The 26,003-nt window shown below is 52.8% G+C and overlaps 7 protein-coding genes across 7 annotated transcripts; 4 read left to right on the forward strand and 3 right to left on the reverse strand.

The window, feature by feature from the left end:
• Positions 1 to 278: 278 nt before the first annotated feature.
• On the forward strand, positions 279 to 1,625 carry J4E84_007281 (uncharacterized protein; the record flags this gene model as incomplete). The annotated part of the gene is made up of 1 exon (XM_049389866.1): positions 279 to 1,625. One exon carries the CDS (start codon positions 279 to 281, stop codon positions 1,623 to 1,625), a length of 1,347 nt encoding a protein of 448 aa, XP_049242610.1.
• A 3,193-nt stretch (positions 1,626 to 4,818) lies between these two features.
• J4E84_007282 (uncharacterized protein) lies at positions 4,819 to 6,595 on the forward strand (the record flags this gene model as incomplete). Its single annotated transcript, XM_049389867.1, has 5 exons — positions 4,819 to 4,872; positions 4,922 to 5,446; positions 5,495 to 6,102; positions 6,160 to 6,379; positions 6,572 to 6,595. The coding sequence occupies 5 exons, from the start codon at positions 4,819 to 4,821 to the stop codon at positions 6,593 to 6,595; spliced, it is 1,431 nt and encodes a 476-aa protein (XP_049242611.1).
• A 226-nt stretch (positions 6,596 to 6,821) lies between these two features.
• J4E84_007283 (uncharacterized protein) lies at positions 6,822 to 7,250 on the reverse strand (the record flags this gene model as incomplete). The annotated part of the gene is made up of 1 exon (XM_049389868.1): positions 6,822 to 7,250. The coding sequence occupies one exon, from the start codon at positions 7,248 to 7,250 to the stop codon at positions 6,822 to 6,824; it is 429 nt and encodes a 142-aa protein (XP_049242612.1).
• Positions 7,251 to 8,385: 1,135 nt separating this feature from the next.
• J4E84_007284 (uncharacterized protein) lies at positions 8,386 to 8,764 on the forward strand (the record flags this gene model as incomplete). The annotated part of the gene is made up of 2 exons (XM_049389869.1): positions 8,386 to 8,634; positions 8,687 to 8,764. 2 exons carry the CDS (start codon positions 8,386 to 8,388, stop codon positions 8,762 to 8,764), a joined length of 327 nt encoding a protein of 108 aa, XP_049242613.1.
• Positions 8,765 to 13,894: 5,130 nt separating this feature from the next.
• On the forward strand, positions 13,895 to 14,737 carry J4E84_007285 (uncharacterized protein; the record flags this gene model as incomplete). Its single annotated transcript, XM_049389870.1, has 2 exons — positions 13,895 to 13,900; positions 14,024 to 14,737. The coding sequence occupies 2 exons, from the start codon at positions 13,895 to 13,897 to the stop codon at positions 14,735 to 14,737; spliced, it is 720 nt and encodes a 239-aa protein (XP_049242614.1).
• Positions 14,738 to 15,587: 850 nt separating this feature from the next.
• J4E84_007286 (uncharacterized protein) lies at positions 15,588 to 17,566 on the reverse strand (the record flags this gene model as incomplete). Its single annotated transcript, XM_049389871.1, has 3 exons — positions 15,588 to 16,013; positions 16,069 to 17,457; positions 17,513 to 17,566. 3 exons carry the CDS (start codon positions 17,564 to 17,566, stop codon positions 15,588 to 15,590), a joined length of 1,869 nt encoding a protein of 622 aa, XP_049242615.1.
• Positions 17,567 to 22,908: 5,342 nt separating this feature from the next.
• Positions 22,909 to 24,221, reverse strand: J4E84_007287 (uncharacterized protein; the record flags this gene model as incomplete). The annotated part of the gene is made up of 3 exons (XM_049389872.1): positions 22,909 to 23,118; positions 23,181 to 23,537; positions 23,586 to 24,221. 3 exons carry the CDS (start codon positions 24,219 to 24,221, stop codon positions 22,909 to 22,911), a joined length of 1,203 nt encoding a protein of 400 aa, XP_049242616.1.
• Between the last annotated feature and the right edge of the window lie 1,782 nt (positions 24,222 to 26,003).

Consider the following 26,003-nt stretch of genomic DNA (forward strand, 5'->3'; position numbering starts at 1 on the left):
GCGGCTCGATTCCCCAACACCTAGTGCTGAAGTACGCAGCGCGTCAATGCCACTCGCATCGTATATTGTCACCAAACCATCCATTAGATGACGCAGGCGTGGAACAGGATGCGCAACAATCGCTCGCAAGACTACGCTTCGCTCCCCATGAGCGAGAAGGAGCCTCTTTCAAGCAGATCCCGACGCGAACAGCGACCGAAGGGCTTTGGGCGTCGGGTCCTTCTTGTGGTTGGCGCATGTGTGGTCCTGTATTGCGTCCATGGGTACGAAGCACCAATATGCTGGAGCACGCAAAGCTGACAACCGCCAGTCTCTTCACTTTCTCTCGTCCCAAGAAGTCGTGCGACACCATCGACGAAGGCTACCGATGTAGTCCGAAGAAATCGCACTTCTGGGGCCAATACTCGCTTTGGTATTCGGTCCCCTCAGACATCGACATAGCTCCTCCCAAGGGCTGCGAAGTCACCTTTGCGAACGTCCTCTCCCGCCACGGCGGTCGCGACCCAACGCTGGGTAAATCCATCGCGTACCACATTCTCCTAGCCGAAATACAGAACACGACTACAACCTACCCGAAGGAATTCGAGTTCCTGAAGGATTATGACTACACCCTGGGTGCGGATGAGTTGACAGATGCTGGAAGGCAGGAGATGGTCAACTCTGGGGCGCACTTCTACCAACGATACCAGAAGCTGATCGACGGAAACGTACCTTTCGTGCGGTCAGGGGGCCAGCATCGCGTGGTCGAATCTGCGGAGAAGTGGCTTATGGGCGTTGCGCAGTCGCTGAAAGAGGAGCCGCGAAACATCGACGTGGTGATCCCTGAAGGGCCGACGTGGAACAACACCCTCTCCCACGACGTCTGTCCCGCCTTCGAGGGCGGTCCACATCACGGTCTCGGACTCAGGGCGCAGCAGGTCTGGGCCGACAAGTTCGTCCCACCCATCCAAGAACGCATCAACTCAGCTCTTGGAACGAACCTTAGCGCGACGTCCATCGTCTATCTGATGGATATGTGTCCATTCGACACACTAGCACACCCGTCTGCAAAGCTGTCCGACTTCTGCAAGATCTTCAAAGTGAAGGAATGGCGCGAGTACGACTACTTCCAGACGCTGGGCAAGTACTACGGTTACAGCGTCGGCAACCCGCTCGGTCCCACGCAGGGCGTCGGCTACGTCAACGAGCTGTTGGCGCGTCTGACTAACAAGCCTGTCGAGGACAGCACCAACACGAACCGCACGCTCGACTCCGACCCCAAGACGTTCCCGCTCGACCGCAAGGTGTACGCTGACTTCAGCCACGATAACGACATTAGCGGTGTTCTGGCTGCGCTTGGTCTATACAACAAAACGAATCCGCTCTCCAACACCACCATGGAGGATACAAAGAAGACTCATGGCTATTCAGCAGCGTGGAGCGTGCCTTTCGCAGCCCGACTCTACGTGGAGAAGCTGCAATGCAGACATGCGAAGGAAGAGTCGGTCCGTGTCATTGTGAACGACCGCGTACACCCATTGGAGTTTTGCGGCGGCGACAAGTTTGGAAGGTGTACGTTGAGTAAATTCGTAGAGAGCCAGAGCTTTGCGAGGGCTGGTGGCCTTTGGGACCAGTGTTACGAGTAGACGATTGTTCTCACGCGACTTTCATACTATCATCTAGCATTCTGCATCGCATCATGAGCATTTACGTGGTTTATCATTAGAGAAAGACATCTGATCATGGTCAAGACAATGGCATTCATCTCAACAATCTGAAACACCTTTGTTCCGGCAGCCCTGCTGTCATTGATCTCTGGCTTGTCGCAAGTGTGCAAGCTGTTAACGACCGACAAATACTTGGACAAACTTCTTAGCTAGCAACCCATTTGTGGCACCGCGATGATGGAGGAAACAGCAAATTCGACAGCGCAGCGAATGTGTCCAGCGAACCCACATCCCGGTGAAAGCATAGCAATGACCGACCTGATTACCGACATGATGGCTCTAAAGATCAGGATACCAAAGCGCATATGGAATGAGTACCAACCCGACGTACTGCCCGAGCGTGACAGCCTTACAGACAAAACGCGACTGAGTATTAGAATACCGGCACATATATGGAACGCCTACTCTCCGCCAACCCTACTACAACACAAAACAAATAACGCACCACGGAAGCTCACACTAAAGTTACGGTGCCCAGAACTACGTCTATCTAACAAGATCGGCGAAGCGAAGCAACGTAAACCCAAAGACGCAGGAAATGGTGTGAAGTCTTGCAAGGTAAAGCTATTCCGCTTCCATTACGGCGGACCGAAGAGACAAAGGAAGGGAGGGTGGCAGAATAAGATTACATATGAGACGCCGTGTTTGGAGGTTACTTGTAAGAGTTGTTGGAGGTGGCATGCGCATCTTATGCGGGAAGAAAAGCTGATGCTCGGGTAGGTATTGATGGGATCTGGAATTTGGCGGGAAGATGGATGCTGTAGATGTTGTATACGTTGGTGGGTCGTGGCAACGAGTAAAGAACTGGCTGAAAGGGATTAGGTTTCGGGTGGGACTGCTTCATTGCGGATTATATGCTATGGCACTGTGATATCTTCGGCTTGGTTCGACGGAAAACCTTGGAATGGCTTTTTGTGTAGCCTGATGGATTGCTCGTTCTCCCAGCGCATGTTAGCTAAAATCCGGTTGCGTTGCCTCGATACTGAGCTCTAATACCCTTCTCGTTTAGTAAGCTGACATACACGGGTGAGGTATCGGATCAGAATGTAATTGCATACATCTAGGAGTGCTATTCGCAGATGCGGGTTTGAGGCAATGAACACGGATTCACAGCCCGTGTTGTGGCGGATTTTGGCATTTCCATTGACTGGGTGCGGAACAGCTATTGACATCTGGACGGTTCGGCCGCGTGCAGCGCTGTAGGGACAGCCTTCACGGCTACCGTGGAAAGCAGGCAAGAGCCACCTGGGCAGTCGCTCATCAGGGCACGTGACATACACCTGCAGCAAGATGATATGTCAACGGTAGTATGATATACCCAAGTAATGCTTAGCATCATTCAAGCTATACCCAGCCATGCGAATAGCGACGGGCAACACCCGCTCCGGCGACAGGTAACGGTTGACGTCACGACCTCCTTCCGTGGTGATACATGTGCTCCCCGAATTCAACCACCTTCGTCCATCTCACATTCAGCATTTTCCATCGGCCCGTCCGCTGTCCCATCCGCATGTCGATACCCGGTAACCCATTTGCAGCAACAGTTGCGGTCCGGAAGTCCTCGGTCGCAGGACTCATGCGTTCAGCCACAGCAATCGGGATTGCGCGCATGGCTGGCCGACTGCGCGGGGTCAACGCAACGCATCGCGACAGCCAGCATGCGCCGCCATATGTAATCAACGACCTGTCACAATGACGGCCTGGGCTGACTCTGTTCGCGGCCAGACCTTTCGGCGACGCCATCGTACCTGGTGTTTGCCTGTCTGCTGAGAAGCCGGTACGCCTAGTGAAGTGTGCAGAAGCTCAGCCGGATACGAGACATCTTCCCAGCACGAAGTCGCCCGCTCCTGGAGGGGCATTCAGTAAGAGGTATCATGAACGTCTTTGCGGTGCTTTGTATTGGCAAGATGCGGACATGATACTTTTGTCCAGGGCTCTCGTCGCAAGTTGAGTCAATAGCTTTGCGTTCGCGCCTTCGAAGTTCCGACCACCTTCCGCGTCTTCAGTACCCGATCATCCCAACGAAGCCACAGAAGCAAGCCGCACCGCAACACCCAACCCGGCCACGGTTCCCTTGATTCCCGGCTGCGTTCGCGTGGATCTCATCGGCACACACCTCTTGTTCCGACTATGCAGCGCCCGGAGATACTCGCTTCAATAACGCTATCCTGTATACGAGCTGGCGGGGTACAAGGGTATGGCTTTGTGTAGAGTTCGGTGTGAGGTGGGGTGCGACGTTGACTCGAAGCTTGCGGTAAGCCAACGGCGATCATGGCGGTGATGTGCCTCTAGCGCTTCTGCTAACCTCTATCTAGCCTCCACATTGATTATCTATAGTATCCCCGCATTGCGGAGATTGGGTAGCAGGCCAGACGTCCTCTGCGAATCCTATGAACTATCGGACTGGTACCACCTGTTGCTGGCTTCGGCTTCCGCGGCGTGCGACTTTTGCCCACATCAAGCACATCAACAACAACCGAACCCGACCTTGAACGAATAGAGACAGCAACGGAAGTTCGCGTCGAAGCAGTGCGATCGTCTATCGGGGCCATTGCCAGATCGTCCTACACCTCAGACGAGCGCCCTGGGCCATAGCCGGCATACCCTCCCTCTACCAGCGAGCACCATGCAGGTTTCGGCGCGGTCAATCTACGTTATACTCGATTCGGCAAGGTTGCATCTGGAGATCTTGATGCGGAAGAGCGCCCTGCGTCTGTCATTCGCCTGCTTCGCACTGACAGCCGCTCGCGTGCCCCCATGCAATGTCACAACAGAGTTGCGCGACGATGGTCGGAGGCCTACAGGGACCGTTAGCTATCTTTGTCGGGTCCCCAGTTGACCGTAGACCGGTGTACGCAAAAGCAATGCCGGTACAGGATGCCCGCTGATCCTGTTTGGTCTAGCGAAAGAAGAAATGAAGATGGATAAGAGAACGTCCTTTGCGCACGCAGGTCATTCTGACTTGTATAGATCCGTAGAGCTGGTTTAAGTACCGTGCCGACAGCATATCTACACGAGTCCTCAATCGACTGATAGCACTCCTGAGCTTCAATTGCTCATACTGCACCTACATCAGCTTTATTGTCTCTTGTTCCAGCGACTACATCGCAACATGGCTTCGTTCGCATACGCATTCTTGCTGGCAATAGGTCTGCTAGTAGCAAAGGTAGTGCAGCCAAGATATCACTTCCGCAACCCAGCACTAACTACTACAGTTTCTCTACGTTGGTCTTACCTGTCGGACGAAGCATTTGCCAGGCCCTTGGTATACTCGATTCACACATTATCGCTTGAAGCGCGCAGTCGTAACAGGGCAGCGCATCTTCTACATCGACTCCCTCCACGAGCAATATGGACCCATTGTACGACTATCGCCTAATGAGGTTGCCGTTGCAGACTTGGATGCCTTCAAAGAGATTCACAAGATTGGCACCAAGTACATGAAGAGCGAATGGTACCTCCGCCTTGCGAACTTCCCCAAGGCCGGTGTGTTCACCATGCTTGACCCACGTGAGCATGGGCCGCGGAGGAAGCTGTTGTCTAGATCTTTCAGCAGGACATACCTTGTTGAGCATTGGGAGTCTGTCGTCAGGGACAAGGCGCTCATGGCTGTTACAAAGATCAAGGCGGATGCTACGCAAGCGACAGCCGACGTGTACAACTGGTGGATGCTTCTTGCCTCGGACGTCAGCGCTCACCTCGCATTTGGCGACTCATTCAACATGCTGGAATCGGGAGAGGTATGAAGACACGACTACGAATACCACATCAGAGCTGACATATCGCAGCAAAACCAATTCATGCGCGTGCTGAAGAAGCTGACAATGGGAGCTGGCATCATGGTCGAGATGCCATTCCTCCGCCTCCTGCGCTTCGTCCCAGTCCCAGCGATCCAAGAAATGTTCAACGCAAACGAGTTCATCCTCGCCGGCGCAGGCAAAGCCGTCGAAACAGCACGCTCGCGCACCGGCGAAAACAACATCTTCGCAAAGGTCATCGAGGACTGCGAGAAGGAAGGAGAGGGCCACATCGACGACATGGACGTCAGAATCGAAGCCATGAACGTCATCATTGCAGGCACCGATACGACGGGCGTGACCCTGACGTACCTTACATGGGCGGTGCTCCAACGACCGGAGCTGCAAGCGGCGCTCGAGGCTGAGACCGCGGCGCTAGCGCATGACTTTTCCGAAAACGATCTCATCAAACTCCCGCTGCTCAACGCGGTTATCGAAGAGACGCTGAGACTCTACGGCGCGGCGCCAAGTAGTCTGCCGAGAGTGGTACCTCAAGGTGGCACCAAGTTCGCTGGTCATTACATCCCACAAGGCGTCACGGTCGATACGCAAGCGTATACTTTGCATCGCGACCCCAAGATCTGGAGCGACCCTCTGACGTAAGTCGTGTCTTTGCACTTCATCGTGCAAGCAATATCAAGCTGACCCTCGATTAGTTTCAACCCACAACGCTGGATCGCCGACAAGGAAACGGTGCCCGAAGCGCAATCGCCGGATGCGAAGCTCGCTTTCCATCCTTTCGGCGCTGGTGCAAGGTCATGTATCGGTATCCATCTCGCGCGCATGGAACTGCGGTATGCGACTGCGTTCTTCTTCCGCGAGTGCCGTGGTATCCGGTTGGCGGCCAGTACGACGCCTGAGAGTATGGAGTTTGAGGTAAGTTCATGCGTTTGTGGTGTGTGTGTGTGTGTGTGTGATATGTAAGCTAATATCTGGTGTTCCACAGAACTTCTTCCTTATTGCGCCGAAGGCGCATCGTTGTGAGATCACGTATAAGCAGGGGTGTTAGTAGAGACATAACGTTTCACAACGGCATGATAGTGTAGACAGTGTGGAATGTTGAATCAGATTGACATTATGGAAAGCCTCTAAGAGCGCAGTGTTCGTTGTTCGTATCCGTGATCGCGATTAACGTCACTACGGTGCGCCTAACGCCGTGCTATGCCATGTATCCCTCACCATTCTCCCAGTCTCTCGTGTAAATCACCTGAGAGAGTGTAAGTTCCCATCTTTCATGTAGATGGCGCTAGACTGCCGGCGTATTAGCTTGGATTGTCCTAGAAGCGTGCATGTGAAGTACTTACAGGCAGGCATACGCCTACAAAACAGTGCAGACAACACCGTGCTCACGAGCCTTGTCCATCTTGACGAGTTTCTTGTTGTACTGCTCTTGTGTCTCCTCTTCTTCCTCGTCTACGTGGCCAGCGACAACGGAAGCGCGAGCGGCGTCAACAGCGGCGGTGTCCATAGCGACCATGGCGGCACGGGAAGCGGCGGCGGTGTCAACAGCGGCGGTGTCAGCAGCATAGAGGGCGGAACGCGGTGGGTACGCGAGGCCGTCGTGCAGAGGGTGCATGCAGTGGCCTTCTGTGTCGACCATACCGGCTGAGGCAAGTGCCTTGGCAACGGGGGCGTTGTAGTTGATCTTGTTGGTTGAGTCGGTGGGGTTGGTAGGGTTGAGGGTGATAGGCGCGGCGACGGCAGCGCTGGCGGCGGCCGCGATGAGGAGGATGGTTGGGGTGTGCATTTTTGTGGTTGGTGGGTGGGTGTGTATTTGGGTTGGGTTGGGAAGGTGGCTTGCAGTATGCGTCTGGACTTGCGTTCTGTGAAGTGAGGTGAGGTGAAGGAAGGATGGAGAAAGGAAGTAGAAGGTGAGATGATATACACGGCAAGTTGTGTGGGAGGCGCTAAGCTACTTTTCCCCAGGTTAGAAGTGGCGAGGGTGCGCAGTTTGGAGGATATTGGGGAGCGTGGGGTTGAGTGGGTGGGGAGGGAAGGGACGATGGTATAATGGTACTGTATGGGGCAGGCTAGTGCGGTGGCTGTGGGAGCCATTCAGAGTGAGGGTGTTGCGGATGGGTGTGGTGAGCGCTTTGTAAGGGACGCGTGCAACTGTGGTATGCTCTATGGGTGAGCTTTGGGTGTATTATCGGTATAGTAAGATTGGTACTGCTTTCTAGGCGTGGAGGTGAGGGCTTTTCGCGAGGTGCTGGAAACTACGGTCGCTACCAACCAGGCTTCATACATCGCGAACATCATTGGGTAGTTGGCAAACGAAATTATCGGAAAACTTCCAGTCGCTTTACGCAGCCATGGTATGCTTCACGGGTAGCAATGGGTGGTGTGATTGCGATGGTCGCTCAGGTTGTATTCTCCAGAGGTAGAGATGTGGGTTCTCTGGGAGGTGAGGTGAACTATTGTCGCTGCCAGCCTGATATGAGATATCAGGTATACTATTGGACGGCTTGGAATATCTCATTCTGCATGCTTCCAATTTCCAGAGCTTTGGTATGCATTGTGGGTGCAATAGATTTGAGTGGTTGAGCGAGACAACATTTCAAGGGTAGCGAAGAGGGTTTTGCAATTTGTGCCCACACACACCACCAACATAGTTCCGTGCGCTACCACAGCAGAAAGTGAGAGTATCTCTATATAAACCTCTTCATCCATCCCAACTACTTACAATATTCCATCTTCATCCCAAGACTTCTACAACATAGTATCTCAAAGTAAAAAATCGAAGCAAAATGCCTGCTCTCACCACATCCGTAAGCATTTCATTTCACAACTGTTTCATGAAGTATGGACTAACATGCCTGGTTCCTTCTCAGACCACCCCGGAAGGTTTTACATATACCTCCGTCATCCTGCCTCCCAGCGGGATGCCCATCCCCCAGGTCACCGTGGCCGACGAGCCTACCTGGCCCGAGGTCACTGCCTGGTCCACCTCCGTCATCCTGCCTCCCAGCGGGTTCCCCATCCCCATGGTCACCGTGGCCGACGACGAGCCTTCCGAGGCTACCGCCACCGCTGCCGCCGCTGTCACCGAGGACAGCACCGACGCTACCACAGTCATTGTGGAGACAGATGAGGCTTGGGAGGCCAAGCTCCTCGAGGACATGAAGGTCGCTGTACGTAATACTTTGAATGGGCTTGAAATGAGATCTGCTAACGACCATCTAGTCGATGAAGCGGACCCAGCACAAGGAGAACAAGAAGAGGTGCGGCAAGAAGCGGTGCCCTCCTTGCGCGATGATGTAAACTGGCTGCATTGGCGAGCTAGGACTGGTTGGGAGGGATATTGGAAGGAAGGCCCGTGATTTGTTAGATTTCTGTTGTGATCTTTAAATCCATATCTATTGTACCACTGAGAAGCTTCTTCTGCGTGACTGATACTGTGAGCTTGATTGATGGTGAAGGTGAAGGTTGTGGCCACTGGCCCCGCGAAGCTAGCGTTGCTTACTAATGTTGCTGCCTGATATTGTGCACCTCGCGTGCGACACCTCCGGCGGTCACTCCGCATCACCATGGCAAAGCTCACTGATCTATCCAACGAACTGCTCTATTCCATCGTCGCGCATCTTGCAACAGGCCTTTGCTCAGATGTCAGAGCATTATGGCGATTATGCAAAACATCCCGCGCGCTGGCAGCTGTTGCGCAACCCGCGCTCTACACTTGCGTGGTACTAGGACAGTCGATGCCTGAAACGATGAAATCTCTTGAGCTTTTCTTGCGGACCTGTGTCGAACGCCCCAATCTCGGAAAGAAGACGCGATCGCTCACTTTACATTACCATCGACCAGCCCCGTATAAAGGACCTGACCTTATGCGCCGTCCCACTTTCGACAAATTATTGGCATTATTCGAAACTCAAAATCTCGATAGCGAACGGAGCATGTTGTACCAGACGCTTGTATTATGCACACTTCTTTGTCTGCCCAATTTACGGCATCTTCGTATGGATACACACAATCTGCCCCCTCGCGGACTACTGCAAGGGATGCATGCGATGAGAGCTTCGAGTGACGCCTTCCTCGCCAAGTTGGAGACGTTCCATCTGTAAGCATCACCGACTCCCGCTCATATCGCTCTCGCTCATTAACCTGCAGGCACAAGCATTTCGATAACCAGCCAATCAACATAGCTGACTACATCCCGCTCCTGCGATATCCATCGTTCACTTCATTCTCTACCGAGAACGAAGCATCGGCCGGTAATGATGCTCATCCTGCCACGAACGTACTGACACCACCGGCGATTGAATTGTGGTGGAGTCTTGGGCCACTCGCTACAATGCGACAAGCTCTAGATGCATGTCCTCATTTGGAAACGTTCAGATTTATCATCCCAGACGACAGGCGTTTTGGGGGTATGTTGCCAGACGATATTGGGAGCCAACCCCTCGTCACTCCACAAGATCTGGTGATCGCGCTACTGGAAAAGCATAAAGCAACTCTAAAGACTCTGGAATTGCACTTCAACAGCCACTACGATATGCGCGATGCGTGGTTTCAAGAAGACATCGAGCTGCACGGCGAGGACTCGTTACACTACGTGTACCCTTCGTTCCGCGATTTTGAAATGCTATCGCACATAACGATCCAGTTTGAGAAACTTACGAACCTCAGTCACCTACCAGAGTCGTTGAAATGTCTGAAGTTGCAGGACTGCTATTTCAACACCGAGTTGAGCGAAGATTGCCTTCGTGGTATGCTGAAGCTTAAGGACACATGGTGTCCGCTGATCGAACAGCTGTCTCTTCAAGGTTATAATTTGTTAGACGCCATCGACATGATACGGGAAGTCGCGAGATCCTTAGATTTGCGGATCTTTGAGTCGCATGGCAAAGGTCTTGTCTCGTTCCCCAACCTCTGATTTGACATCGAGATTCGTTGTGACCTTTCTTGAGGGTGCATGGCTTCATGGTTGTTGCTAATTATGAGGTGTACTAAGGGAATTCATGGGTACCCGTAGCGAGCACAAGGGCTTCACAAGATACAGCTGCATTGCGACAATATATCGTGTTGTGTAATCGCGACTGTGCTTGGGTTCAAGCATCAAGATTTCTTTGAGAACGAAGAATATGCGGATTGGTAAATCGTATAGCTTGTCATCCAGCGAGGAGAGTGTGTAACACGTTGTTGATTAAAAGGCGCGGTCTGACCTCTTCCTAGGTATGCGAAAGGTCTTCTTTGAATCAGACGAATCGAACCGGGAATCGAAAACATAACACGAACATGACCTGTCTACCGTGATTCTCGTTTCCAAGTGACTCCTGTGGCGCATAATTCGTATCTTCCATCTCGCCTTAGTACGTATGGTATATTCAAGCGTTTTAGAACAGCGGCTTCTGCTTTTGCTTTGTTGACCTGAAAGCTCATGTGCATATGCTCCATGCTCTTATACTTCTCAGATGGCGATGAGTTGACGGCTTTACCTGACCACCTCCCTTGTAGTTCAAACTCAGAGTGTTGATTCGACGTCTCTACTTCTAGATGACGTAGTTGCGGCGCCTTGCTCAGTATGTCGAGAAAGAGCTGGTGGCTCCAGGGAGCTGTATCGCCAAGGTCTTCCAAGCCCAATTCACGCAGCGTCGAGCCTTGGTGTTGTAATATTATTGGTAGACAGTCCGGGATGCCGTGCCATACTAGGCGCAATCTTTTGAGTGCCAAAACATTTCGCAGAAACTCTTCCAATATTGACAGTGAACGTTTTGGATCTTTCTTATCGTGTTCGTTGCAGTTGGAGACGGCGAGAGTCAAAGACTCGAGCCGCGGGACATGGCTAGTCAACGGTATTATCGGCAGCATAGATGAAGGGTACTTGTTCAAATGACTAAGATCAAGAACGCGGAGCAGGGACCAATCCATGCATCGATGCCACAGGTCCATGTGTTGCGCGGTGTAGGCATAGTCTGCGTAACTCTCGCCCACAACCCACTCCTCAAGCGTGGGAAATCGATCTCCTTTTTGCCAATGAAAGTTCAAAGGGCTATACTCACAGTCTTTGAAGCCGACGAGCGTTTTATCATGTATCGTAAGCTTAGCGTCTTCGAAGCTCAGATCAAGTGCCTTGATGCTATTGCCGAGCATCAGGTAACCTTTCAGAATTTGGAACTCGCTGTGACAACCCTCTAGGGAAAGGCTTTGGTCTGGTTCATCGTAGTAAACGCACAACTGGAGGGAGTGAAGCTGCGTTGACGAGAGTAGACGTCGATCCAGAGGCTTCCCTTCCCGCTCGAGATTCGTCACGTGCAGGCGAGCCGTGTGATGCATCGTGTGAAACATGTGGAGGGCACCCTCTGGTATAGGTATGCTCGTGCCCCAGCTGTGCCAAGTTAGTATACGAGTATATCACCAAGGGTTCAGCCCTACCTCAAAGACTGCAGGCCAGTCGTCATCGTCAATACATCATCCAGAACAGGCGCGAGCGCCTCATCGAAGAAGCCCTAATAGAAGGCGCCGATTTCCAGATGTCTGACATGTCTCGCGATAGATCTATTCTCGTCCAGTATGCATTGCAGCAGGTTCTTAGTTACTTTCTGCAACCACAACTCTTCCTGGGCAACAATAGCTTCATCCATGTCCAGGTCGAGAGTTACGCCAGATTCTAGCTCGGCGAGATCTAAATGGTCTTTTAGACGGATGCTACGAAAGAGTAACATGTCGGATTCGTCGCGGCATACTCTGGATACACATCGCAGTGAATACAGCGATTTCGCATCATCGTCGTGAAGCTATGCCGGCTTTGGTCGATTGCATGCTCGGCCAAACCATAAGGGTGCTTACTGTCTCTACGATCATGCGAAATAATACCAATGGCAGTCCGAGCAGATCGTGCGCTGGCATGGCTGGTGTTGGGGCAGTTCGACCTCTTGTTTCCGATGAGGGAGATGATCATCAACGGTGAAATGACACCGCTATTCGGGGGCGGCATTCAATGCATGAGATGAGAACAATAAGCTGATACGCGCCTTGAAGATATTGGTTGCTGTTGTGGGCTGAGGCACGCGACGTGTAGGAGGCGCGAGAGCTGACCGTTCATCTCGCACTAGTCCTGGTCTGGTAAAGCGGAGATTCTAAAAGCGGGGATCCACAAACTGGTCTCGCCCGCAGCCTTCCTGCCTGCGCTCCCTTCACCACAACTACCATCCTGGAGATTCAGCATGCGCTGTTCTCAGTACCCAACAGAATAATCATCATACACCCTGTGTTTATCGTATTGCGCAATCGCCATATAAGTTATGCGACCACTCATCTTTTTTTGGAGACGCACACCTTGTAGGTGGCCTCTGATCCGATCTTCCCGGTGGCCAGATCCGTTCCGATCACGAACCACTCCTGCGGCCCGCCATATCATTCCTCCATCTTCCCGCGGACCACTGTGCGTCTGAGTGCACTTGCATCATGCATCCATTTTCGATTGGGCTATGGTTGCATGATACACCAACTTGAACTTTACAGTATGTAGAGATCCCTTTGGGATCATCCAACGCCGAGATCGAGTGAACTCCGCGGGTCTCCGCATGGACCACTCCTGTGCTTTGCTCCATCTACATTATGCATCTCTTCTCGATTTGGCCATCGTTGCATGATGCACTAGCATGAACTTTACAGTATACAGAGATCCCTTTGGAGAAACTCAATGCCGAGATCGAGTGAGCTCTTCGGCTGTCCTCCCTTCGAAAGGGTCGAGCGTTCACCGTTCGGAAGGCTCGAGTGTTCACCGTTCGGAGAGCTTGAGTGGCTTGCGTCCGTTGGAAGGGCGTAGAGGCAGACAATCGACATTGTAATGTTGTCGAGGTTGCAACGACTGTATTTGAAGTCCCCGTCATGACTCGACGAAGCAGTATCTTCGCATCCTCATCTACCATTGAACTACCTATATTCGCAAGGCGCGTTTTTCGCTCAGTATGGCTTTCACAATCGAAACTGGACTGCAGGTCTGGACAATCGCTTTATCAGTCAGCTCGATCGCTTTGTCTACCATCGCGGTCATCTTACGTCTTGTGGCCAAATACATCCGCAAACGAATCGACGCCAGCGACTACTGCATTATAGCAGCTTTGGTAAACCATCCTCATCCTTCATCTTCATAGTGCATCTGGATGCATCGTATCGGTCACGTCGATACGAGATACATTATAGAGCAGAGGCGCTGACGTGACTTGACAGGTGTTCAACCTAGCAACAAACTGCAACCACTTATACCTCGTCTTCCACGCAGGCTATGGCCTCGAACTCACAACCCTCCTACAGCGTTTTGGTATCCTCAATATGCGCATCCTCTCCAAAGGCACATTAGTCGCGGTGTGCACTTGGCATGTCACTGCCTGCCTGTCCAAGCTCTCAGTCCTGCTCATGTACACTTCGATCATACCCAACGCATCCATGCGCGTAATATGTCGCTATTTCGGCGCGACGATCGTCGTATGGACAGTAGCAGATCTGATTGCGGTATTGTCAATTTGCAGACCTTTCAACATGGCATGGATCAACGCAGACAAATGCCCTAACCAGACTCTGTTCTATTTCATCATGGGCTTGCTGAATCTGATCATCGATACGATCATCATCGCACTTCCGATGCCGTATCTGACCCGCTTGCGGACGTCATGGCGCAAGAAGATCGTTGCAATCATCCTACTAGGGATGGGTATAGTGTACGTATACCAGACAGACTTCCATCGCCTGCAATATGCTTACACGAACCCTAGGACCTGGGCCATTACCATCTATCGCCAGAAGTGCTTGTGGGGTCTGAATTGGCGAAAGGTCAATCGATATTCGGACATGGCCATCGCCATGTTCCTGGGTGGTCTCGAGTGCGCAGTCATGATCGTTGTGGCTTGCATACCGCTCATGCGTCCTCTCTTTTCGAGAAGCAAGGCTCGCAGCCCGCCGAACCATAGCGACAACCTCAACGAAGGGGCGCAGCTAGAGAAGGGAAACAAGAAGGCGCCAGCTAAGCTTCCTCGATTGCTCGACCCGCCGTCCTGGTTCGACAATGAGGACGATGTCGATGCGCAGGTCGAACTACAGGCAAAGAAGGATGGGCAGATGACGGATGCAGAGTCTTCTAGTTCCTCTGACATCTCACGCGCCCCAGGCGCCCCGGAAGATACTGTCGTAGATAGGAAGACATGGGCAGCGCCAGTATGCTGGGATGCACCTGAGGAATGTCGTAAGCAGGGTCCGCACGAGCCACCCATCGTGCATGCAGATGCGCTTTGATGCGACCTGAAGGATAGCTCTCCAGATTCAACCAACACCGAATGCACTGTCGTTTCCAATACTTGAAAGGCGCGTGGTCCTAGAGAGACTTTTTGGTCTTGTCGTTGCTCGTGATGAAATTGCGCAGGCTGTGTCCATTTCCAGAATGTTCATGCCCTCAATGTAAACCAAACCTCACGCACCAGGCGCAACACGATAGCACCTGATGAACACATCACTGATCCTAGTTCTGGAGTATATTCAATTAGGCGGGATGACTTCTAGAGGCAGATTCGCGGGTGGTTGTCAACTTGTGGCGACATGGTGGTCGCACGTGTTTGCGCGTCGCGTGTTTTACGGGTAGGCATGTGGCGGCGTTGGCGGGTCGCGGGAACGGGAACCCCGACGGGGCCCGCCGCCATCGCACCCAACGCTGAAGGCCGTACCACCCACACCTTACCTGGATACGATCCCATGCGTCGCTCACGACCTTAGCTCACGGACTGACGTACGCAACGGCTTCCAGTCATGAAGAACCCGCTTAGGCTATCATCCCATGAACGGTCGAGGTTCCCGAGGTCTTCAGCCTCCTTTCTTCTACATAGCTGCCGACCCAGACGCGACACCCCGATTTCTCAACTCCCACGACGAAAGCGTCATCTCATGACCAGCGGGCCGTGGTCACTACTGAATGGCTACTGTATTTCGCATCACCAGCCCTATATATGATCAAGCTGACGCATGCCTAGAGCAGCCCGTTGGCACCCGAGAACCTCCGTCGCATCCACCGTTTGATATACCGAATGCTTGATACTAGAAACAGGACGCCTGGATTACTCTACTGATATATGCCGGGCATCTGGCTTTGATATTAAGCCCAGAATCCGCCTGCGTGGAGGCCTTCGATCGTGCCTCTGAACCCAACGACCTCGCAAGCGTCTATGCCCAGCTCCTCTGGGCTCACAAACTCCTCGGTGACCTCCCAAGGATCGCAAGCCTCGCCATACTTGAACTGGAGCGCCAGTTCATTGCCCACATCGCCGTAAAGCTTGGCCGCCGTCTCCATACTGAGCCCAGCAAAGACACAGCTCTTGCCAGTGACTTCCGACCATACATCGACCATCTCCTGGTATGTCATCTTCTCGAGCGCAACATTCGCGTATCTACCGTAAGCCTTGGCGCCAGTAGCAAGGACTTGGCGGACCCAGATGCCGGGGTTGACTGTCATATCGCCGGCTACAAGGACTTTGGCGTCCGGCTTCGTGGGCATCGCTTGGATGTATCTACCGGTGCCAGGCTGGATCAGATGTCAGTTTAATGCGCCCATATGAAGAGGGATTATTCAGACTCACGTGTTCGAAGGGCTTGCAGAGTGGGAAGAAAGCCATGTTCTGCGGATAGTATCCGAAGTACAGGTAAGTCGTGATGGCAGCAAGTTGTGGCAACTCGGCTTTGATGCGCGCATCCACATTAGCCTTATAGTCCATGTGCGGCGCTTCCATCTTGCCCCAGAACCGACGCTTCGCGCTTGGGCAAGTTGACCAAATGTAGTGTTCGACTGATCGTGTGGCCGCGGCAGCCCGAGCGAGGTTCATGCCATGTCGCTCTTCGATCTCGCCACATTCGTGCTGGCTTTTGCCACGGAAGAGCGCTTCCCACCAATTCGTGACCGCAAAGACGGCATTTGCACCATCGAAGGCGGCTCGCAATGATCCCTCGTCTTCGAAATCAGCTTTCACAACCTCAATTCCCTCCGCTGCCAGCTTCTTCGCCGCATCGCTGTCTGGGTTTCGGGTGATCGCCCTGACTGTCCATCCAGGCGTCTTGTTCATGATGTTGACTACTCCGCCACCTTGGCTTCCTGTCGCGCCTGTCACAGCGATGATTTTATTACCCCGGTTCGGCCATTCGTGAATTGTACCGGGCAAGCCGCTCTTCTCTCCATGCACCATAGCAAACCATGGCTCGAAGACAGCCTCACTACGCTTCGAGAAAGCTCCGTTCTTGTAACCTGGATGTCCCCATTCCGTCAGTCTGTCGTGCGCTATCTCGACAACTTGCCCTGTCCTCTCATTCTTCTCGTCATCCAGAAACAGATCGTAACCGTCGAAGAGGGTCGATTGCAGCATCATGTGTTCGGGGTGAAAGGCTTTGCTGAAGCCAGGCATGACTGGAGTTTCGATGGGACCGAGCATCAAACAGTTAATGGAGATGTTGTCCTTGGCTAGCAGAACAGGTCCGGTTGTCTTCGTCCACATTGCTGTCGCTGCTTCAGCCGAGCAGTACTCCGGAAAGCTGTGGCATGGATATATGCCAAGCATGCTTCCTGTGATGATGATCTTGCCGCCTTTGCCTCCTGGGTTGTGGCGCATGTAGTGTGTCGCCAACGTCGTGCCATACATTCGTCCTTTCACCACGACGTCTGTACAGCTGGTATCTGGTTCGGGAGGCAAGTCGTCGATGGGCGCATCGCGGCGGTTGAGGTTGAACACGGATCCACGATCGGGAAGGCCCGCATTCGCGATCACAACGTCCAGGCGGCCCCATTTGTTCCATGTGGTCTGGAAGAGATTGATTTGCGAGGCATACGAGCTGACGTCGCATTGGACAAAGATGACCGAGTCTCCTGTCGCATCAATGGATGAGGCGACTTCTTTGCCTTCGCTTTCACGTCGACCGCAGATCGCGATGCGATATCCTCTCGCCTGTAACCGGGCTGCTAGCCAGGATCCAATTCCACTCTGTTGGGATTTGTTAGCAAGCTCAGGTCAACTGCGGTTATGCGACGCGACAAACCGTGCCACCGGTAATGATGGCGACTTTGCGCTCATCCTGCGAAATGGAACCCATGGTGTTAACGATCGGTGTCCGGCGAACAGCCTGCGGCGAATCTTAGAAGGATGAGCCATCCTATGTAACAAGCAACGGCAAGGCCATGGGTGGATACGATTTTGGCTATATGCATGCGCAATAGTTCCTGGTTCCCATCTTTGTCCCGCACTGGGGCACGGCACTTTCCACATTGCAACGGGAGTAGCTACTCCGCGTCCCTTAAAAAGGAGCAATTACTTTTTCCTATCATTTCTCCGAGCTGTTGGCCGGAGGATTCGGCAGCTGCAGGAGTTGGCGCGTCTAGCGATTTCGCATTGCCGTGCGGCCTGAACGTTGGCGGATATGTCACCCCCGTGCAAGGTCCGGTGTGCATTGTTTGTTCTCTCGTTTCGATAATTAGTCTTCAGATAATGCAGGCCGATCAGACGTCGGCCAATCCGCTGGAACCTATAAATCAGGCTGCGACAGAGAAGTATTACCGGCTAGAAGCTTGCAAGCGAAATCAACGACGCGGTTCGCTCGCGTCCGCGCTAGCTTGGCGTTGCGGCACGGCATCCATGGATCCAACCATCTACTGGAAAGCAGGTGGGGGCACGCTACGTGTGGGGCGACTCCAACGTAACTTCACGTAGATAGGTTCAAGGTATACGATCCTTCGTAAGAAAAGAGATCGCGTTGATCAGTTTTCCACGTCACAGCTTTCGCCGCGGGGCAGACTCTACGCCGGTCAAACGACAGCGGGAATCTGATAGTCGCGACAAGCAACCTTGGAACGTCGAATGTGCAAAGCCCTCTGAAGTTCATTGACGGCATAGCCATCTTGTACCCAAGATGTACAAACGCGCTGTTCACTCGTTCTCTTCAGCTGCCGCCATTACCCGAAGTCAGGCCGCCACGAAAGCAGCAACAAACGGCAATATGCAAGGGTGCAGTGTGCGATCTCATTCCTATTGGTCTTTAAGCCGCTGCTCACTGCTGTTACTTATTAATGTCCAATAAATGCTTGTTGGGCCAATGAGATCTCAGCCGCTATGAGGATCCCAATACCTGTTTGTGGCTAGGACGCACTTCGGTCACTGTGTTTGCCTTGTCAGGTCTCTGCATACATGCTTCTCCGATCGGGTTGTGGCATGGTGGCTAGGTTTCGACCGGTAGTCCCCTATCGTCGGGTCTGGCGGTACCTGATCAAGCCTCCACGCTCCTCGGACATTTCCACGCCACAGTCCCACCAAGCAGATCTATCTCGATGACCGTCATGATTCCCATCGAGAACGGGCAACATGTTGGCATCCTCGTGAATTCTTCCATCTCTATCCCCTGTCATTGTCGCTGTGGGTCTGCGACTGGTAGCCAAGAGGATCGCGAACCGGATCGATTACAGTGATTACTGTATTCTTGCTGCCTTGGTAGATCAAGCCTGGTAAACGAAACAACTCCGCGTTAATCGATTCATCAGATATGCAACACTGCACTGCACGCTTGCTGCATCTCGCTGGTCACATATGGTGGCTTTGGCTTTCATACCACGGACATACATCAGCGCTTTGGGCCTGACACGGCAACCTTCTTCTTCAAGGTAAGACTAGTCACTGCTCTCTCGAATTTACAAGCTCTAACAGGTTATGCCGTAGGGTATCATGTCATTTGCAATACTGTGGAATGCGACCGTGTGCTTCAGCAAACTATCGGTCCTGCTAATGTACACGGCACCGTCACCAATGGTATCCAGGCTGCGATGGGCCCGCTCCCTCTCCGCTGTGATCATAGCCTGGAGCGTCGCCGACGTAATCGCCGCTCTCGCGATATGCCGGCCACTGGCGAAGAACTGGAACTTCGCACTACCCGGGACTTGCGGTGGTCAGCCGACCTTTTACTTCGCAATGGGTGTCATCAACCTCATCGCAGACGCCGTGATGATCTTACTACCAATGCTATATTTGTACAAGTTGCGTATGACGTGGCGCAAGAAGTTGGCTGCGATGGCACTCCTCAGCATTGGAGTGGGGTGAGTGCACGCCTGCGCCCATGCAGTCGTGCTGAACTCATGCTGACCTGTCGCGCAGTACCTGGGCCACCACCATATACCGCCAAACGCTGCTACCGGGTCTCGACTTCTTCGACGTGACATACACCGGTGTGCTCGCCACGATCCTCTCCGGCCTCGAGCCCGCCGTCGCAATCGTCCTGGCTTGCATCCCCCTCATGCGCCCTCTGTTCGGCAAGTCGAAGAGCGCCACGAGATCAAGCTTCAATTACGACAGTAGCAAGAAGACTAGTCTCTTCTCGAAGAAAGGGAGCAGGAGACATGACGATCCGACGGCGACTTTCTCGGAGTTGGTGGACGACAATGATGCTTCTTCGCAGATTGAACTGCAGCCGGTCAAGACTTGTCAGGTTGTGCGCGTCTCGTCGATTTATAAACATGATAGAGAGCAGAGAGTGGCTGATTCGAAGCATGCTATTACGGTTGAGAGGAGGTGGGAGGTACGGAGGGACTAGATTGGGACCCGCAGTATGCCTCAGGAACTTGTTCAAGAGTGTTGGACTGGACCCGCATCCCTTCGCCTACATAAGGCTGCCGTATTCCGACATGCAAGGATTTACTTATTCGACAGGCTGCACCTTACTAAGTTTGTCTTGCGATAGCAGCACATTCATCCTGCTTTCTTCGAAAAACTTGCGCCTCCAAAATCATGCGACTACGGCGCGGGGTGATTTTCCCGGGCTGGCTCTAGAGAGCGTTACCGTGACGCTTTGTGACCCGGCCTAAGAAGAGCGCGCGCAGTCAGCTAGCCCAGGGATAACGCTTTCGCTTGATTCCACCCTACGTGCTGCAAAGTTACTACCCTCGCTCTGCGACAGTAACCAACGGACGGCAAGTACTATCGCGGCCCGCGTTCGGGCGGCACGGCGGCGGTTCTCTCACGAATGAAAGTCATGCGGACCAATGAGACGAGACGCGATGTGGCACAGTCGCATCACGCGTGCGACCCTTGGACCCAACCGCGCTTGCCCACTTGATGTCCCATGTGATGTCATGCGGGGAGTCCTATTGTGCAACTGCCTCTCTCCATCTGTACCCATCTCGAAACAAAACGCATCAGCCTTATTCTGTTACAGCCACTCCGATCATGGCGGAAAACCGATACTGCGCGCCGTGTCGTCAATTCCTGCAAGGAAAAGCTGAAGGATGGTATACCGACCGAGGAACCTTCTTCTTCAATCACCACCCTAATGTTGAATCCTTCGACAAGGCGAAGAAGCTTCCATGTTCAATCTGCACATTGGCATGGGGCGATGCTCGTGAGCCGCGGCCCGCTACCAACTGGAAAAAACCTATAGAGGCTCTGTTTGGTTACCACGAAGATCCCGACCAACTCCTGTTGAGAATGGGGCATTCGCCGTTGATCTTTGTACCTTGGCCATATCCCACTAAGTTACTGTCTCCGGATTATGCTCCTGAAATCGCGGGCACTGCTCCACTGACTCGGTTCGGTATTCCAGAGACGTTGTCGTCAAACACCCAATCAGAGTCGTCTCTCGATTTCGTTCTTAGCAAGTTCCGCCAGTGCTGCGAAACGCATACGCGATGTCAGATTCCAGAGGAAGTCAGTTCACCTGTCTATCCTTCAAGACTTTTGAATGTTGGAACGGAGCAGTCTGGTACAGTTGTACTGTGCAACACTGCATCATTTCGTGAAGAGAAATACGTCTGCCTCTCGCACTGCTGGGGGACGGTCAAGCCATTAACTCTCAACGCACAGACGCATCGGGCATTAACAGATGGCGTTGACATCGAAGCTCTGCCAAAGACATTTCAAGACGCTGTTTCTGTTACCCGGCTCTTACAAGTACGATATATCTGGATCGATTCGCTGTACGCTGTCACTTTCGACATGGAAGTACCTGTGCTAACTACTGAAGGTGCATCCTGCAAGACGACAAAGACGATTGGGGATATGAGTCCCAACGCATGGGGGACATCTATGCGAATTCAGTGTGTACGATCGCGGCGACCGCTTCAAAGGATAGCAGCGGTGGCCTATTCTTTGAAAGAAGTCCGGACTCCATCTTGCCGCGACTTGTTCAGTTCGACTGGCCCCAAAACCTACCCTGGACGAAGGCAAAACGCGGAACATTTCTATGCGAAGTTGGAGCAATGCCTCAAAGATACATCGAAGAAGCGCCATTGAACAAAAGAGCTTGGGTGAGCCAGGAAAGGCAGCTTTCCACTCGGGTCATACACTTTACCAGCGGACAACTTTTCTGGGAGTGCCGTGAGATGACAGCATGCGAGACGTATCGTGATGGCCTCCCCGGCTGGGCGCAAGCTCGATGGGGGTCAGACGGTACTGTACTGAAGAAGGGTATGCGCGTTGTCAGGAAACGGGACCGGCGCCACTCGGAAACTGATCTAACTACCGACAAACCACTGATTTCGTTCTCCAGATACATGTATCTCAACTGGCTCGCTTTCAGAGACCTTTATTCAAGTTGCGCGCTCACAAACCCGAGCGATAAGCTTGTCGCTATTCAAGGCATCGCAAACTGGGTAGGTCGAGTGATGGACGATCAATTGGTTGCCGGTCTTTGGCGAGGTTGTATTGTCGAAGAGCTCTGTTGGAGCAAATGGACCAGCAGAGAGGACAGACCAGGATCCGAGGTATGGAGAGCGCCGACCTGGAGCTGGGCTGCTAGCGACAACCAGATTAATCAAGGTTTCTTGACAAAAACACATGGCCAACACTCTAGTCACTGTATTACACCTATGGTCGTTGACATCGATGTCAAGACTAGAACTTCCGGCGAATTGGAACATGCCTCCATGAAGCTCAAGTGCAGATTGTTGCATGCGCTATACACCCGTAGCGACAGCTTAGAAGGAAAGCTCGAACTAAGAAACGAAAGCAAACTACAAGATGAACTGGAGCCCATAACGCTTGACCAAATTTCGTGGCCAGCGATGTGGTCATGCATGGACAGGCCTTACGGCGGAATTACAAGCCTACAGTATGGCTATGTAGTGCTTATCAACTACTGTCTACACGAGGCGACAATTGGTGCAGATTGGACCAAGCAAGCTCAAGCCAACACTAATGCTGGGGATACTCACCGATCAACATCGGGAATTGACTGGGGGAGTCAAGACTGTGCTCAAGCCCTGTTCCTTCAAACCCATGACAACATCGCCTTCAAGAGAGCAGGCTTATTCACCTTTCACAATTATCGAGCGGTTCACCAGATCATTGACGCTCATAATCTTGCAGAAGATAGGGTCATCACTCTCATCTAAAGCAGATGATTGCCCCAACGAAAGAGAGAATGTAATGATTGCGCGACTCAGAGCGGTCGAGCTATCCTCAGAGCCTCGCCGGGTTATTCACAGCGTCCTCCATCGTCACTCTAGTCTCTCCATCGTAGGGTCTCAACGCCTCACGACCTTCCGCCGCCTCGTGCAAGAGAAGCTTTTTGATCGCGTCCGAGCGAGGAATGAATCTCACACGGAAAGGCTCCGGTCGCATGTTCTCGCTGTCGGTGTATGCGAAGATATCCAAATCGACTTCCTGACGCTGTCGCAATGTGTCAGCGACGCAAACTTCCACAGTTTGGGCGAAGGTCTCAAGGCGCTTACATTTTCATCGAGCCCCAGCAAAATATCAAAAGCCCAAATCATGCGCGCAAGCGAATAAAGCAGACCTTGCTCGGCAAGCGGCTGACCGCTGCATTGCCTGCGTCCCCAGCCAAAAGGATTCATGCCGTACTTGTTCGGATAGGGTTGTTTTGCGCTGCCTTCGCCCTCGACAAACCTCTCCGGCATGAATCGATCAGGGTCGGGAAAGTCGCGCGGATGTCTGTGGATGGCCCACATGTTGCCGGTGAAGTTGGTACCGGCGGGGAAGTGGTAGCCTTTGTAGTCGAAATCGACGGTGTTGGCGTGGGGGATGCCGGCTAGTATCGTTACGGTTCTCCAGCGGAGGGTTTCCTTGACCTGTGGTGTGTTAGATGTAGAGTCAAATTTGGGATACCTGTAACTTACCACTGCAGTCAAGTATGGCAGTGCATTGGAGTCGATGTCATCCCAGTTTGGAGAGCGATTATGTCCGACGACTGCATCGAACTCAGCGTGTACCTTGTCCTGCACCTCCGGAAAGCGCGCCATTGCCAGGATGCAGGATAACATAGTGCTGCTAGTCGTGTCCACCCCACCACCAATCAGGTTACCCATCAGGCTCGCAACTTCAAGATCGGTCATGTGGCTGGCTTGTTGAGATGCCATAACGTGTTTCCCAAAGTTATCCTCCTTCGCTTCAGCACCTTCCTGCGTAAGCAGGTAGAAGTAGCGCGACAGTATACCAGCACCCAATCGCATCTGGCTCGGTAACGCGTAGAGCCAAGCGGGCAAATGCATCAGGAACGGGATGGCTTCCATGAGATAGATACCAGGGACGATGTAGTTAACAGCTTCCATCAGTTCGAGGGCTTGTTGCGCAACGTAGTCGTTCTTGCGATCGATGCGACGACCCCAGCCGACAATCGAGGTGATGGATACAGAGTAACGCTCGATGGACAGCTCAAAGTCGTGTGGTTCAAGGAGGAAGTCGCGGATCAGGATCGCGGACTCGTGCGCTTGGAATGTGCGATATTTGCGCACGGCTTGGGAGCCGACGGCCATGTGCTACGCTATTAGCTCGTTGTACGTACAGCAAGCGAGGCAACGCAGGGTAACATACCATGAGCTTTCGGTGTTTCCTCCATCGATCCCCATACGGCAACGTAGTCTGGTTCGTGTTTGTCGCGTTGATTGCATCGCCCATGGCAATGATTCTTGGTCTGCTCGAAAAGATGTCTGATCTCTTCTCTAGCAAGTCACTTGCGACCCACGCATCGCTCAATATGATGCGCGGGTGCCGTCCGATCCAGAGAGTCACCATAGGTGAATTGTAGTGCTGAGCCCATTTCTCCCATGTAATCCAAGGTTTGTACGATGGCGTTTGGAAGTGGTTGCCAACGATGGGGAATGGGAAGGGGCCTGGAGGGAGATAACGGCGACGCCATAGCATGTGGATGTAGTCGGCGACCAAGCCGATCGAGGCGAAGAAGACGATAATTGGAACAAGCTGAAGCATTTTGTCAGAGGCAATCCATGTACTGCACTTGAGCGTGATGTAACTATGAGGGTATCGTTATTACTACTATTTATACGATGCAAAGGCAGACGGTCCAGTTAGTCAAATCGACATCTCAACGCTCTGGGGAGCTCAAGACTATCCCAACGATGCCAAGAATTCACTGGAATCGATGCCGATTTTCCAGTGCAGCCTTGGATGCTGTGATACGCATGCGCGGGGACAACGAGGGGACGTGCGGAGAAGCGAGCAATGTGGGGTCGGACCGATGACCCAGCTGACGAGCGCGTGGGATACTCTCTAATTCCCCGACACTTTCAACAGTCTTTCACCTTCTTCATTTCCATCTTTGTTCGCCGCTCCTCGCGTTGGAACTCTCGTCTTCGCTCCATGTGTGCCTCCTAGCGACCGTTAATGGCTTTATCTCTGGCGTCAAAAGGGCTAGCTGAGCGGCGTGTGTAATTGGCGCGATCTTTCCAGTGCTGACATACAATGTGGCGGAGACGGTCTTCGTTCTGTGGTCTTTCTTTCGCATCGAGATGTCGTTGTATTACAGCGCATTGGCTGACGTCTTCGCGCGCACCGCTCTACGGATTGGAGAGCGTCGGGCAGGTCGCCGAAGTTGTTGACATTGATGCTATCATCGCGCGGTCCTCTTCCACCAGACGCTTTTATATCTTCGTTATCCTGCTTTTTCCGGCAGTGTCTACTCTCGATATGGGTGTATCTCGAACGAACTCAGGCAGCTCCGTTTCTCCCATTCGGCGAACGTCATAGCGCCGCAGTCCGGGCAGAGCGGTAGTGCGTCCTCATGTCTCCTCCACGGTTTGCGCATTTGGTTTCGAAAACCAGCGGGCTTCCCCGTTTGCTCGATGTCGCTGCGGGACAAGACGTTAGAGAGACGGTTGTAGAACGCGATTAGTGACGCATGCAGAGTGCGCGATAGGCGTGGGATCAGGTATCGTGACTGGCAGGTTAGTGTTGGTGCGGGTGGCAGGTGCGGTCGCGAGGTCACGTACATTTTGGGGATTAGGCAGTTGCGGCGCAGCTTGGTCGTACTTTCGCTCGAGTAGTGACGCTGAGAAGCTTGTTGTGGACATCGTGGTATGGCGGTGTTGATTGTTGGGTGATGAGGTGGTCGGAAGAGAAGGATGCAGATGCGGTGATGTAGGAGGAAGGAGCGCATTAGCATGGGGATTAAGCATTTGTAATACCCCAGGCACCAGCATTACCACATGACCCGGGGACGCTTCGATGAGCGTTTTATCGGGGTGCTGAAGTCGGGTAGTCGTCCTGTGGTTCATCTTGGCTGCTAGGCTGGGTGGACC

The sequence above is a fragment of the Alternaria hordeiaustralica genome (assembly GCF_023758085.1).
Source record: "Alternaria hordeiaustralica strain BMP 2776 chromosome Unknown scaffold_15, whole genome shotgun sequence".
Taxonomy (NCBI): Eukaryota; Fungi; Ascomycota; class Dothideomycetes; order Pleosporales; family Pleosporaceae; genus Alternaria; species Alternaria hordeiaustralica.